Here is a 15,558-nt window from a genome sequence, read left to right on the forward strand (position 1 = left end):
GAAAACAAGGGTTGAGAAGCAGGGGAAAAAAGACCGAGAAAGAAGAGAACAAGGGGGCATTGAAAACCAAAAAAAAACATGGCCTCTTCTACCATGTGTGGGCAAAATTAAATTTATATATTTATTTTTTATTTTTAATTTGTTTTTTACCCTCACTGGTGGACATTTTTACATTGCTTTTATAGAGGAAGGGAGTGAAACACTGATGCGAGAGAAAAGCACTGATCAGATGCCTCTCATATGCACCTGGACCAGGATTGACCTGCAATCTTTCGTTATGGAATAATGCTCCAATTTTCTGGTTATGGAACAATGCTCCAACCGACTGAGCCACATCGGTCAGGGCTATTTTTTTTAAGGTTTTATTTACTTACTTTTAGAGAGAGGGAGGAGGGGAGAGAGAGGGAGAAACTTCAATGTGCAGTTGCCTCTCATGTGCCCCCTATCAGGAACCCGGCCCACAAGCCAGGCATGTGCCCTGACCAGTAATCAAACCAGCAACCCTTTGGTTCACAGGCCAGTGCTCAATCCACTGAGCCACACCAGCCATTAATTCTTAATTTTTAAAAAAATTTTTTTCAGTTATTGATAGAGAAACATCAATTTTAGAGAGTAAGGAAGAGGGAGAGAGAAACATCAATTATTGTTCCACTTATTTATGCATTCATTGGTTGCTTCTTGCATGTGCCCTGGCCAGAGATCGAACTCATAACCTTGGCATATCACGACACTGTCACCAACTGAGCTATCCAGATAGGACCTAATTTTATTCTTTAAATAATATTTTTATAGGAAAAGACATAGCCAATGAGATGGGAGGAGGGTCCTGTGTGAGACTTCCAAGAAGTTAGTTTCCTGATAAGGATCTTTGCCTGCCTGTAATGTAGACCTTACACCTAGCTGTACAGCAGCCATCTAGCAAGACTGAAGACAAAAACCACATACTAAAGAAGGCAGAACAGAAAGAAGGAATCTCATGGCATTGCGGAAGCACCTTACCAGCTCTAGACGTCCTGCCTCCAGGCTCCTTGTGTATGAGAAAAAATACAAACCTTACTTGGTCAAGCCACACAGTTACTATTCTATTACATGTAGCAGAACACTAATATCTTAAATGATGCAAATAGGTAACATCACTTTTATCACTATATACAAGTTATATATCTGTATTAAAAACACAAACCCTCTCACCATTTCCCACCAAAGGACACCTGTATGTATCTAAGACATCTAAGTAAGGGGGCACTGAGTGGCTGTGGGAAGCTGTCTATTTGATATAAGAATTGAAACAGATTTTTTGACTGGATCAATAACATTCTCAACTAAATGACTGAGTTAATCTTTATCCCAATTTCTGATTTCTATAAAATTACATGCAATAGCATGGCTTTATTTTGAAAGAGTATGATTCCTTTCTATGAATTTCTATTATTCTCATATAATCATTATACATAATCAATGCCTTCAAAGAGTAACAAATAATAAAACCATATCATTTCTCATTAACCTTTTATTTTTATCTTAGGTTTACAATAAAGAAATCGAAAAGAAGTATAGATCATTGAAAAAAATACCATAGTTGTCAATTTAAAATTTTATATGAGGTTCATGTTAAACAAAGCCAAAACACTATATCCTATAATTACATCTTTAATCATATATACAAGAACTGTGTGCAAAGTGCTTTTCAAACTATAAAATAAGACTTTGGAATAGGATACAAATAGTTAACCTTTAGAGTTAATAAGCGCCAATTGCTTGTAACAAATCACAACTGTTTACATTCTTCTTCTTTTTTATTTAACTGCTTACATTCTTAATTTGCATTTTATTTCTTTATATACTAAGAGAAAAGCCACCCTTTTCTGATATTAATTTTTTATATTTTAAATTGACAATCTAATTTTTTTAAATAATCCCTGATTCACAGGTCTAAATTCTATTTTTTTCCTAAATGGAGGAGTTTTTAAAAACCGATTTTAGTAGATCCCTCTAGATAGACACATTTTAATCAAGACGGGATTTAAAAATGGAAAAGATCAAGTTACATGAAAGAAAAAAATATGGAAAAAAGTGTCTTGGGAAAAGCAAATTGTTTCTTAACTTTTTTTCTTCAGGCAAATGAAGGACCACCTCCATACAAGAGATGGATCACTCTCTCTGTTATAGCAAACACTCTGAACACATGATGCTAAACCAAATGTCACACAAACCAAAAATGCTTAAAACATTCATTACTAAGCCTTTGAATCAGAGATATCTTTTAAGTACAAAGTATACCTAAATGAGCAGGTACCAGGAAAAATCATTCCAAACAAAGCCTTCAAGGATCTAAATTACAGTCTTCCTTTTAGCTTAAATGTGAGAGGTGTGGGAAAGAAACTTAAATTTACATTAGTTGGGTATGCCTTATTCAAAAGGAAGCACATATCCTGCTAGCTTGCAAATCCTTTTAATATCCCTGTGAAATAGGTATCTCACAAATATTATACCCCGAAGGGAAGTCTGAGGCACTAAGAGGTTAGGAGTCCAGTCTGTGTAGTTCACCCGTTGCAGAAAAGTAATTTTCATGTGTGTCCTTTTTGACCTTTGTAGAAACAGTGTAAGTTTTTCATTTTGTATTTCAAAGCACCCGATGAAGCAGAAACAAGATATCCTCAGTTAAAGACAAATGATTGCAAAGGGGTAAATGTATAGGATTGAATAAAAATCTTATTAATGATCTTCAGGCTCAGAACAAACTTTCAAACCTACTTTAAGTCCATTCTTCATCTTTTCTGTCAGCAGGTTATATGTATAGTCTGAATCATTTGTAAAAACTAAGCCTCAGATATAGGGCTCTAGTTTATAATAATGTTGCTTGAACGCTAAAGTCAGAGCTGTGAACACCCAACGAAGATTACGGATGTCTTCTACTCCCAGGCATGGTAACTGAGTGACTAAGGTATAAAGTCAACTTAACTTCACTTGAAATTCACCCCTGGTTTGGATTTTTCTCATATTTAATTTAGAAAATGAAAAATACCCAGTTATAAATCTGATCTCATTATCACAACTGTACCTAAGCAGCTTATTTTTCTCTATGGGAGATAATCAGGTAAACATGTTACCACACAATAATTAATAATTTAATGTCCTTCAAGTTCCAGGGTAGGAGGAATCTATGTATGCTACTTACAACCTAGTTGAGATTGATTATTCAAGTATCAGTAATATTAGTCCTTAAAATGTTATCATTTGTGTAGTGCAAAATACATATGTATATATGTACACAAACCAAACTACTGGACAACAAAAAGAAACATAATCATCACAAACTAGATTTTTCCTGTGAGCTCCACAATCCATTTCATTCCGAGGTCATCCAGGCCCAGTGGTCTTCTGGAGTAAAATGCCATTTTCTTCAGTTCAGTTTTCTTTAAAAAGAAAGTAAAAACCACTTGCTTATGAATAAAAATGCAACCTCGATATGAAATACACCCCATGCCAAAGAATTGTCTAACATAATCATAATATTCAAATTCAAAATAATGCCGTGAAATTACAAATGATCCCTACGAAATCACGTCACTTATAGGAATGATCTAATGCAGGTGCTGACATTATCAAAATTGTTTTCAATAAATCTTGTAAATGTACACTCTTCCTCTCATAGCTTCTTAATTCTCACCCTTTTCTAGTTGGCTATTACACAATTCAGACTTTTTAAAACTATTTCACAATATTATCAGAATGGAAAAACTGTGAAACAAAAAATCTTAATAAAATTACAAAACATTGATAGATGTACAATCTGGACTTTTTTAAAAAAGATTTTATTTATATTTTAGAGAGAGGGGAAGGGAGAGAGAAAGAGAGGGAGAGAAACATCAATGTGTGAGAGAAACATGGATCGGTTGCCTGTCGCATGCCTCCAGCTGGGAACGTGTACCACAGCCCAGGCATGGGCCCTGACCAGAAATCGAACCAGTAGCCTTTCAGTTTGCAGTCTGGTGCTCAACCCACTAAGGCACACCAGCCAGGTCTGGACTATTCATTTAATCAACATATGTTATATATCTGATAGCTTCCAGACACTGTGCATGTACTGAGGATTTAAACATAAATGAGGCAGGCTCTCAGTCCTGAAAAGACCTCTTGGTTTAGTTGAGGTGGGTGAGGAGACACATAAACCAACAATTCAGATATGCATAATGTGATGGTTTTAATGATAGCAGAGTGAATGAGCTATCAGAGAAGAGTGGGCTTGTTAGCACAAGACACAATAACCGCATATGATCTGAGTTCTGGGAAAGGTTCCCCCAGCTGTAAAATTATACCCTCACCAGCACTAAAGATGCCCAAATGGTTGTAACTGCCTCAGTGCAGATTTATTCCTCTCCTCTTTGTAACTACTCTTACGTAACCCCTTTTGCAGGAGTGCTATTTTAAATAATGGGATCATTCTTTAAGCTGTGTAGAAATCTTCTTAGGTACACCTCCTTGGCAGGAGTGATATTTTAAATAATCAGATCAATTTTCATGTAACTAATGGCTTATACCAGGGGTGTCAAACTCATTTTCGCGGGGGGCCACATCAGCCTCGTGGTTGCCTTCAAAGGGCCAAATGTAATTTTAGGACCGTATAAATGTAACCACTCCTTTAACAGCTAAGCAAGAGCTTGGTGCTGCCTCTGGGTAGAAACAAGGTGCTGGGCCAGATAAAACAAGGTGGAGGGCCAGATTCAGCCTGCAGGCCTTGTGTTTGCCACCTGTGGCTTATACCATATGATCTCACTTATATGTGAAATCTAATGAACAAAATAAACTGACAAACTGGATAAAAACAGAGGCATGGACTCATGGAACAGACTGACAGCTGTCAGAGGGGAGTGGAGAAGGGAGACTGGTTTAAAGAAGGTGAAGGGATTAGCCAAAGAACATATATGCATGACCCATAGACACAGACAACAGTGTGGTGTGGAGGAAAAAGGGGGTGAAAAGAGGTTGGGTGGAGGTGGGCAAAGCAGGGCAAAGTGGGGACATCCGTAATAGTGTCAACAATAAAAAAACAGTTAAAAAATATAATGAAAAGAAAAAAGGCCCCTGGAGGAATAAAATTGCAGGTGGTTCTAACTGCCTGAGTGAGGTTTTAGCAGAATGTAGGTGCCTGAACAGTAAGCAAAATTTATCAAGAACCCATGTGATGCAGATAACTACGCAAAGTCCTTTGTAGGTTTATACAACTTGGGTCTATGACCGCTAATCTTCTACATTATTCAATTACAACAGGGAACCACTAGGTTGGCCGAAACGCTCATTTGGTTTTTTCCATAAGAAGGCTCTAGTATTGCTCAGTTGTGTTTAACTTAATTTGAAAAAATTCTGTTATATTATATTGTGACAGCTGTCATATCAGCATGCATTAAAAAAACTTCCCAAAATTGGTTAATTTTTGTGTAGACATTTTAATATTGAACAGGTAAGAAGATAACCAACATTTTCAGCATACTATGCTTTATTATTTCAAGAAAGGTAAAAACACAACTGAAATGCAAAAAAAAGATTTGTGCAGTGTATGGAGGAGGTGCTGTAACTAATTAAACATGTCAAAACTGGTTTGTGAAGTTTAGATTTCTCAATGGATGATGCTCTACTGTCAGGTAAACCAGCTGAAGTTGACAGTGATCAAATCAAGACCTGAACCGAAAACAATCGAAGTTATATCATGCAGGAGATAGCTGACATACTCAAAATATCCAAATCAATAAAGTTAATGGTGAAAATGAAAAATGTGTCTTTTATTTTACAGAAAAAACATATGGACTTTTTGGCCAACCCAAAAGAATATACATAAATCACTATCACTACTTTCAGAACTTTAGAATGTTTTTCAGCCTCTTAATAAGATCTGTGTCTTGAAGTTAAGAACAAACGGACAGTGACGGGGATAGAGACGGGGTGGAAAAGGGTGAAGGGTTTTCAGGAACAGCTATAAAGGACACATGGACAAAACCAAGGCAGGGAGGAATCAGGGGAAGGAGGTGAACATGGTTGGGGTGTGGGGGAAAGGTGGAGGGAAAAGGCAGAAAACTGTACTTGAACAATAATAAAATTTTTTTAGAAATGACTAAATGAATGGGTGAATATATAAATAAATTATTAAATCATAAAAAATAAAAATAAATAAGATCTGTCTCTCCTTTTTAAAAAATTCACTTACAAAATACAGGGTATAAGGAAATAAAAATTACAGAAAACAACAAATAAGGGAATAGGAATAAAATTCTGCCTTTGCCCTAGTTTGCTGAACTCTACTCTGGCTGTACTGCTGAAGATTCTTTCCCATCCTCAAAAGTGTGGGCCTGCCTTTTTAGGCCAAAACCATCTACCCCAGGCTCCATTTGAAGTATGTTTCTCCTGAGATCTTCCCCTCCAATTTTTAATGATTATCTCTCTACTGAAAGCTCAGTATTTCCAAGGAAACTGTATGACAGCAAAGTTATTAATCTAGGCAGACTGGTAAAGAAAGTAATCAGAAAAAGTAATACATTAAGAGTAGCCTTTTAACCCTGGCTGGGTAGCTCAGTTGGTTAGAGCATCATCCTGATCCACCAAGGTTGCAGGTTCGATCCCCAGTCAGAGCACATACATGAATCAACCAATGAGCCCGGCTGGCGTAGCTCAGTGGATTGAGTGTGGACTGGGAACCAAAGTGTCCCAGGTTCGATTCCCAGTCAGGGTACATGCCTGGGTTGCAGGCCATAACCCCCAGCAACTGCACATTGATGTTTCTTTCTCTCTCTCTCTCTTCCTCTCTCTCTCTCTCTCTCTCTCTCTCTCTCTGTCTGTCTTCCTCTCTTCCCTCTCTAAAAATAAATAAATAAAATCTTTAAAAAAAATGATTAAAAAAAAAGAATCAACCAATGAATGCATAAATAAGTGGAATAACGAATGGATGTTTCTCTGTTTCTCTCTCTCTCCTCTCCCTTCCTCCCTGTCTTTAAAATAAAAAAAAAAATTTTTAAAAAGAGTTGACTTTCACAGGTCTGTTTTTAGTATTTAACTCATGGATAATTTTAATAGTAGTACCATGAAGTTAGGTAACTGGGGAGAGGTGGCGCTATAGGAGACTATTCAGGGCCTATTTTTGAACAGCTCTGCAGGTGTTGTTCTTCATGTCACATACAGGAAGAATGTTTTTTTAATCCACTGCAAAGTGATGTGAGAAATCTTTTACTTTTAAATTTATATTCTTCTATATTTAAAAAAAATCAAGCAGTGGACCTTAAGTATTACTTTTAATGTCAAAAAAGTTTTTTAAAGCTTACCACAAATAGCCACTTATGGTACATATGTATAAGACTACCTCAGTGTATCTGTTTGGGTCAAGATGCATATTTATTAAGATGAAATGAAAGCTTTTCCATGTCATGGCACGTCAGTTTGCCATCCTGACAACAGTGGGCATTCAACTGTGCGCTCAGCACATATTTACTGAAAGCCTACAACCTGCCACACACTGTACTAGGGGATGAGGTCCAGGACAGTCCCTATTATGAGTATGGCAAATTCTCTCCTGCCCACACTTGTCCCATCCTAACTGAACTTCTAGATCTTCCCCTACATCTCTAAAACAGACCCATCTCCTCCAAACCAGACACACTCCTCTCTAACCTTCTTCCTATAGCACCAGATTCAAAACTGTTAAACCCTGACAGATTAAATCCTGCCTAAATCCCCTCAAAGCCAAACTTATCTCTAAGTCAAATATAGCTCCTGTCTCTAACCCCAGTTAATCTGTTACATATATAAGCAAACAATACATAAAAACACTGTCTCATCCAAATGCAGTTATCAGTGCTAAATAACATGCAATTTGAAAGAACTATATACCTAACATACACTGGAAAACTTGATAACAATGCAATAGTAATGGAAAACTAAAAATAGGGAAGAATTTCTTTGTTCAGAGACATCTGTAAACAATGGAAAGATATTTAGGAGAAATGGTACATATTTCCATTAGTAAGGAACAGTTAACAATCTTAGGCCCTGACCAGTGTGGCTCAGTTGGTTGGATGGGGGTGTGTATGAGATGCAGGGATGAATGTTTTTCTCTCACAACAATATTTCTCTCCCTCCCCTTCTCCCTAGTTTCCCTTCACTGTAAAAATAAATACAATATTTTTTAAAATATAAATAAATAAATAATTTTAGAATAACTGCTGGGTGACTGCTGAAGCAAAGTATACTTTGTTTTCTCAGTCTGTTCTTTTTTAATCCTCACCCAAGTATATGTATGCCTAGTAGTAGTAGTAGTAGTAGTAGTAGTAGTAGTAGTAGTAGTAATTTTAGAGAGAAAGAAAGGAGAAGAGAGAGAAAGAGAAAAACAGTGATGTGAGAGAAACATCAATCGGTTGCCTCCTGTACACACCCTGACCAGGGACCAAACCCACAACCTAGGTATGTGCCCTGACTGGGAACCGAACCTGCAACCTTTTGGTGTGTGGGATGATGCTCCAATTGAGTACCTAGCGAGGGCTGTTTATTCAGTCTTTAATAAAGTGACTAGATGCTTCAACCTTGGGCATAAATTATTAACCAAAGTTAAGCTTTAGGTTTTGTTATATGCCAATTTCTCTACCCTCCAATTCTCCGCTTTCTATATAAAAAACATAAAAGGGAACTTTGAAATGCATTGCAAAATATATAAACACCTGGTGATAGTGCCACTATTCCCTGCAGCTTAAATTACTACATGTTACATTTACTACAGGTTGAAAAAACGTCTGGTTCTTTTTTCTTCCTGTTATCAGGGACATCAGAATTTAAAACACTGTACAGCACTAAGCCCAACCATTGTAGGACAAATGTGAAATGTGTGAAAGAAGAAAAGAAAGAATTTAAAATAGGGTCTATACCTTAACAGCTGAAATGACACATGCACAAAAGGACTAGGAAGGGAGTAAATAATATTGAGAAAGCAAATTATGCTTCTGAAACCCTACTAAAGTTTTTTTAAGTGAGCAGGTATATTCTAATACATTAATGTATCAAAAACTTATTTAGTCCATTTATGAACATAAAGCAGAGAACAAGGAAGACTGAAACAAGTCACCCAATGCCACATGCATTTCAGTTTCTCTACTATGAAATATTCTAAATGGAGCATTAGCACTACTGTGCTGATAATCCCTTCTACATCAGAGAAGGGCAAGTGTTTGGTTTCTGCTTTGTTATCAAATGTAATAATTAGTAACCTGGGTTCTTTGGTAGAGGAACAACAAACCCGTTTATTTAAACCTGAACAAGTTTAAAGATGTGTTTCTACTACACATAGTTAAGAAAGCACTTAAGACTTATTATCAAATACCCTGTTTCTTTTCCCCATCTGTTGTCACTTAATGGGAAATGGTACACAAAGTACAAAAACACCATCGGTGAGGCTGTCCATCAGTGAGGTAAACAACTGTCTATGGGCCCGTCCATGGAAAGTAATTCAGTTTACATAGTGCCCCAAAGAGTGCTTTAAAGATTTTCTTAAACCCAAAGAGTTTTGGCTTCAGGTTTTCTTAACCTAGGCAATCTCAGAGCACTTACAAGGACTGTAATCTATTATTCTCAGACTTATTTAAGTTACCTCCTACTATCCCAATTAGAATTTCTGGCACCCAAATAAGAATAATCCCTATTTCTAGAGATAGTCAATGACCAGGCTAAACACTTTCTGAAATGTCGGTGTCTGTAGAGACATTAGACAGAGCACACATGCATTGTTTATTTATTTTACCTAGCCTCTATCCTTTTTTTAAAAGTTTGAACATATTTATTTTTAGAGAGAAAGGGAAGAGATGGACAGAAACATCAATGTGTGAGATACACCAATTGGTTGCCTCTCCCCAACTGGAGACCTGGCCCACAGCCCAGGCATGTGCCCTGACCAGGAATCACACTGGTAACCCTTCGATTTGCAGGCTGGCACTCAATCCACTGAGACACACCAGCCTGGGCATAGCCATTGTCCTTTTTATTAGCAAAAGGCCTAAAATAAACATCGGACTTTAAGAACATTGTTTCCTCATAAACTATAAAACTAAGCCTGTAATAATTTCTTATTGTTGCTTACATCAAAGGTGTACAAATCCACCAGATGCTCTCAAGAGAAAAAGTTTTAAGTCTAACAAAAAACTAGACACCAACCAGATATCATTTCCAAGGTAATTTCAGCCTTGGGATCAGTACAGAATATTCAGCATGACAATATATCTATAAAACTGACCTATCCTTTTTTTAAAGATGTTATTTATTCCTTACATTTTTTTAAAGGGAGGGGAAGAGGAGAAGAAAGAGAGGGAGAGAAATATTGATAGGTTACATTTGCATGCTCCATGACCAGGAACCGAATCTCCAACCCAGGCATGTGCCCTGATGGGGAATCCAACTGGCAACCTTTTGCTTTGTGGCATGACATCCAACCGAGCCACTCTGGTTAGGGCTAGACCTATCCTTTTAACTGCAGCTGAAAGCTCTGTCTATTATGAGAGTTTATACACCACTTGAATTATAAAACTATAGTATTACCTTCTCCTTCTTTGATAATATAAATACACCAACCACTGGGCAATAAAAGGCCATATGATAGCAAAGGTTAATGCACCAGGAGACATCTCAAAGGGCCACCAAGATGATTTCTGTGAAAATAAAATAGACTAGTCACTAATCTATTACATATTGTGTGTATAAACTTAAAAACAATTCATAATTTTAAAAATATATAATCAATAAATCTGTTAGAAGATCTGCATTTCAGAGCATAATTTAATAAACAGACTTTCAGGAGTACTTCAGACTTAAATAAACACAAATATCCTTTTAACTTTAAAGTTCTAAAGGGTAGAATTCATTTGGAATTCTTTAAGGGTCTCATATAATCTAAAATAATTCTAACTTTTGAAACCATGGTACTTAGATTTAAAAAAGATTTCTTACCTGTGAGGGAGGCTGATTACTAGTCTGTGATGCTGATGATTTTGCCTATAAATACAAATGAAAGTGATTTAGTTTTGACGAATAAAAAATACAGTAAATTTATTCCACTTACTTGTGCATTCATTGGGCACTTCTTGTATGTGCCCTGACTGGATATGGAACCCACAGCCTTGGCGTACCAGAACTATACACTCTAACCTACTAAGCCACTGGCCAGGACTCTCGTTGCTTCTTTAATTTCCATACAAACTACCAATTTACAATCACATTTCAGAACTAAAGACTTCATTATTAATGAAAATTATAGAGATTATATAAATAATATCCAAAGATCTGTTTTGGAAATCCATAAGTTATAGCAGAAGAGGTATTTATTGATAGATATAAGAAGTGAAGTATTTGTGTTGTAGGTTTTGATTTTTGCCCCAGCTGTACTTAGGTATAACTGACAGAGAAAATTGCACATATTTAAAATATACAACTTGAAGATTTGATATATACATTAGGAAATGATTACCATAATCAAGTCAATTAAGATCTCATATAGTTACCTTTGAGGAAAGAGTATTATAGGTTTCTTAATGAGACGTATATACTAAGGAGAAAAATTTGAAACTAATTTAGGAAACTGAGCTCATCCCAAACACAAGTTTCCTTACGCTAGGTGTCAGCGATTCATTGCTCCAGTTTCTCCATTTATTATAACTTTAGAGAAATAGTATGAGGATTAATGAGTTCATTCACTGATTAATTCCATAAATATTTACTGAGCATCCATTATGTCCTAGTCACTATTCTAGGCAAAGAGCAAAAATGACAAAAACCACTGCCCTAATGAAGCCTATACTGTAATGAAAGGCTACAGATAATAATAAACAAATCAGTAAAATACATGTCAGGTAGTGATAAATGCCATAAAGAAAAATGAAACAAGGAGGGGAGATGAAACATGTTGGAGGCTGGAAAGCTTAGAAGCAAGAGTGGCCCGGGAAGGCTTTGCTGACAATTGTAAGCTAGTGGCTAACTTCTCTACAGAAAGAACAGCAAGAGCAAAGATCTGGGGTGGGAGGGAGCCTGCTGGCAAGTGTGTGTGGCCCAGTATGACTATACCTTACAGGTAAAACTAATTTCCTCTGAATGTTGCATTAATCCTTCAGGCCATTCAGGTATTAAGGAAGTTACAGTTACAGTAAACTCAAGTTGCAAGTGCAGAAAGAATCTAGACAAGAGCCCTGGCTGGCGTAGCTCAGTGGATTGCACGCGGGCTCAGAACCAAAGTGTCGCAGGTTTGATTCCCAGTCAGGGCACATGCCTGGGTTGCAGGCTACAGCCCCCAGCAACCGCACATTGATATTTCTCTCTCTCTCTCTCTTTCTCCCTCCCTCCCTTCTCTAAAAATAAATAAATAAAATCATAAAAAAAAGAATCTAGACAAGGTAAGTATTTTTATGATTGTACTTGTAATGGTATCTTTGCATGCATGATAATATCTAAACAAGAGATTTACCTTAATGGCACTTCCCCAGACTTAATGAAATAAAAGATAGCTTTACAAAATTGGGCTCCCAGGAATCTGATGACTTATCTAAGGTCCCATTATTCAGTGTGATTCAGAAAGAAACTCGAGGTGAACAAATCCCAATGTAATGACACAACTACATTAAAGCAGCAACTACTAACAACTACTAAAATAAAATCAGAACTAAATGCAACTACAAGTCTGTCTAGAAAGTATCCAGCCAGATACTGTGACAAATAGACACATTTATTGAGGAAGATACAAGAAACATTGTAGATAGGACAATGACGCCTTAGTCCCCTTCAAAGTAGACAACCTTGGGACTTCACACAGTTCTCTTAGTTGCCATAAGTTGCCGCATTCTATTTTCTTGAATCTCATCAACAGTGTGAAATCTCTTCCCTTTCTAAGGTGATTTTACTTTTGGGAAAAGCCAGAAGTCACGGGGCACCATATCTGGGTTGTAGGGGAGCCAAGTCACCAGGATGATTTGATGTTTCACCAAAAAACTCTGCACAGGATGTGATGCATGAGGGGGCACATTGTCGAGATAAAGCTGCCAATCACCAGTTTGTCCATAGCTGCAGCCGTTTTCATCATACTGCATCTACAACCAATGAAATACATTGAGGTGGTACTCCTTATAAATTGTTTGGGCTGGAGGAGCATACTCATGATGGGCAACACCTTCCCAATCAAAAAACACAGTTAACATGGTCTTGATCTTGTTGTGACTTTGTCATGCCTTCTTTGGGGGTGGAGAACCAGGTGACTGAGACAACTGGGCCTTAGTTTCCAGATCATAGCCGTAGACCCACAATTCATAATCTCTGGTTATGACCTTCTTGAGGAAATCTGGTCCATTAGTAGCAGCTTGAGTCAAGTCATTAACAACTGCAACATGATGTTCCTTCTGCTCTGGTAGCAGAAGTCGCAGGATGAATTTTGCCACGAAACGTTTATGCCAAGATTCTGCGTCGAAATCTCGGACACAGTAGTTTTTGGAATCCACAGATTAGCTTCTAGTTTTCACACTGTCAGTCATCGATCTTTGTTGATTGAAGCCTGTACACATTCAACATTCTCAGGTGATCTGCTTGTTGCAGGCCTTCCAGAACATGGATCACTTTCATCAGATTCTGAACCACCTTTGAAGCATTTGTGCCACACCTTTATTTACACTGCACTCATTGTTTGTATCGTCCCCAAAAGCCTTCTGAATCATCCAAATAGTTTTTGCAGAGGAATGTTCAAGCTTAACACAAAATTTGATGCAGATTTGTTGCTCTACTAGCACAGTCATTTTGAATGCGACAGCCACACAGGACACATGCTTACTCAACAGCATCTACGGCCCCCACCGACTAGTACAGTGAAGTTGTCATTGTTCATACATGGGTACTCCAGTCCACTCTCCTTGGCTGCCAGGTTACATCAATGTTGCACAAATTGTTCTCTTTATATCAACATAGGCTGGACTTTTTCCAGACAGACCTCTGCTTATAAGTAATTTTTTTTTCTAAGTAATAAATGGTCTGGAAAGGCAAATTAAGATTCCCAAAGACAACTGCTTACAGTTAAGAAGTAACCAACAATACTTATATAATTAGCATTATAATTTTTGGCTTTATTGATATTTATCCATATATCCATATATATTGTTACAGAAAAAAATTCAGTGACACTTGTTAAAGCATGGTAAAGAAGACTTTATTCAAGGGAGCAGGATCTATCACTATAAGTATAGGGACCACTGCAGTGGGGGAGAAAGATTAAACTCAAGTCTCAATGTAGCAGGGACAAGTGGGAATTTATATTCAAGGAGTAGAGTGGTAATCAACAGATGGAAAATTACTCAGAGGGTAAGGGAGATTCTAGCTAAACCAACCTAACAGGATTCTTGCTAAAGACAAGCCAAGGTGATCTCACCACCTGGATGATGTTAGAAGATAAAGAGCCTGTTCAGATACTGAAGGCAAGCAGTTCTGGTTAAACTGACTAAGCAGGGTTCTTGTGAAAACGATTTTACAAGGAAGAAGTGAATAGATGGGCCTAAGAGATGGTTCAGGAGCCTGACTAAAGTTTGGTCAAGCAACAAATCTTTGTTAATATTAACAAGCTTCTATGTAGCTTTTATATATTTAGAAATTCTACTAGTATTCTATTGGTAGATTAACATAAGGATTACTAAATTTTTTGGAAAATCATTTTGAAGAGAAAAATATCTAATAGTAACCATTGCAAAGAAAATATGAAGACAAATAATTATTTGTTAGGTCCTCCCTAAGGCTGTGAACTTCCTGAGAGAAGAAAACGCACTGTTTTACCAGCACTGTTGTCGTCATCATCCTTTCACGTATGTTTCAGGCACTGTACTAAACACTATTTTTTATCCTCTGAACAAGCTTGTGAGGTAGGCATTAATATTTTCTTTTTACAGAAAAGAAAGAAGAAAAATGAAGCACAAAGAGGTTAAATAACCTAACCCAACATCACAGTGGAGAGCTAAAATTTGAACTTAGGTAGTTTTCTTTAAGGTCAACCACACTGTGCTATCTCCCTTTTCACTTTTGTGTCTGTTACCTAGACAAGTATCTGGTCTGTGGCTATTCAACAAATATTTATTGAGTGAATTAATCTAAGGAAGTAGTTTACAAAATAATAAAGTTTACTGATGTGGAAAATATACTGCATGAGAATCAGCAACTGAGTTACAGACCTGGCTCTGCCGCTAATTAATGTGTGCTCCCATATCTCAGCTTCTTCATCTGCTGAACCAAGATAACAGAACTGAACCAAGTTTTCTTCAGTTCTATTATCTACTGCTATACTATCATCAATTTATTTTTTAGTTATGCAAACCAATTATGCAAATTTTACTCATACACATGAACTATGCAAATTTTAAGGGGAAAGTCCTTAGTGTGTTAGAATCTTTTTAAATTTTGTTTATTTGTAAGACAAAAGCAAAAAACTCCTAGAAAAAGATCAAAAGAATTTTTAGCCGAATTTAAAAAGCACTGAAGCCCTGGCTGGTGTAGCTCAGTGGATTGAGCACAGGCTGCAAA

General features: G+C 36.9%; 1 protein-coding gene across 3 annotated transcripts in view; it reads right to left on the bottom strand.

The window, feature by feature from the left end:
* Nucleotides 1–1,495: 1,495 nt before the first annotated feature.
* The window catches only part of ACBD5 (acyl-CoA binding domain containing 5), a 48,513-nt gene continuing 34,450 nt past the window's right edge, over nucleotides 1,496–15,558 (bottom strand). For all 3 annotated transcript variants that reach the window (XM_045857972.1, XM_045857970.1, XM_045857971.1), the window contains 3 exons: nucleotides 10,972–11,016; nucleotides 10,564–10,673; nucleotides 1,496–3,416 (listed from right to left, as the gene is read on the bottom strand). In XM_045857972.1, the coding sequence (XP_045713928.1) occupies nucleotides 3,404–3,416; nucleotides 10,564–10,673; nucleotides 10,972–11,016 (168 nt within the window). In that variant the 3' untranslated portion in view covers nucleotides 1,496–3,403. The remainder of the gene's footprint in view (nucleotides 3,417–10,563; nucleotides 10,674–10,971; nucleotides 11,017–15,558) is intronic.

The sequence above is a fragment of the Phyllostomus hastatus genome, unplaced genomic scaffold, assembly GCF_019186645.2.
Source record: "Phyllostomus hastatus isolate PE091 unplaced genomic scaffold, TTU_PhHast_1.1 phas_scaffold_1674, whole genome shotgun sequence".
In the NCBI taxonomy this organism is placed as follows: Eukaryota; Metazoa; Chordata; class Mammalia; order Chiroptera; family Phyllostomidae; genus Phyllostomus; species Phyllostomus hastatus.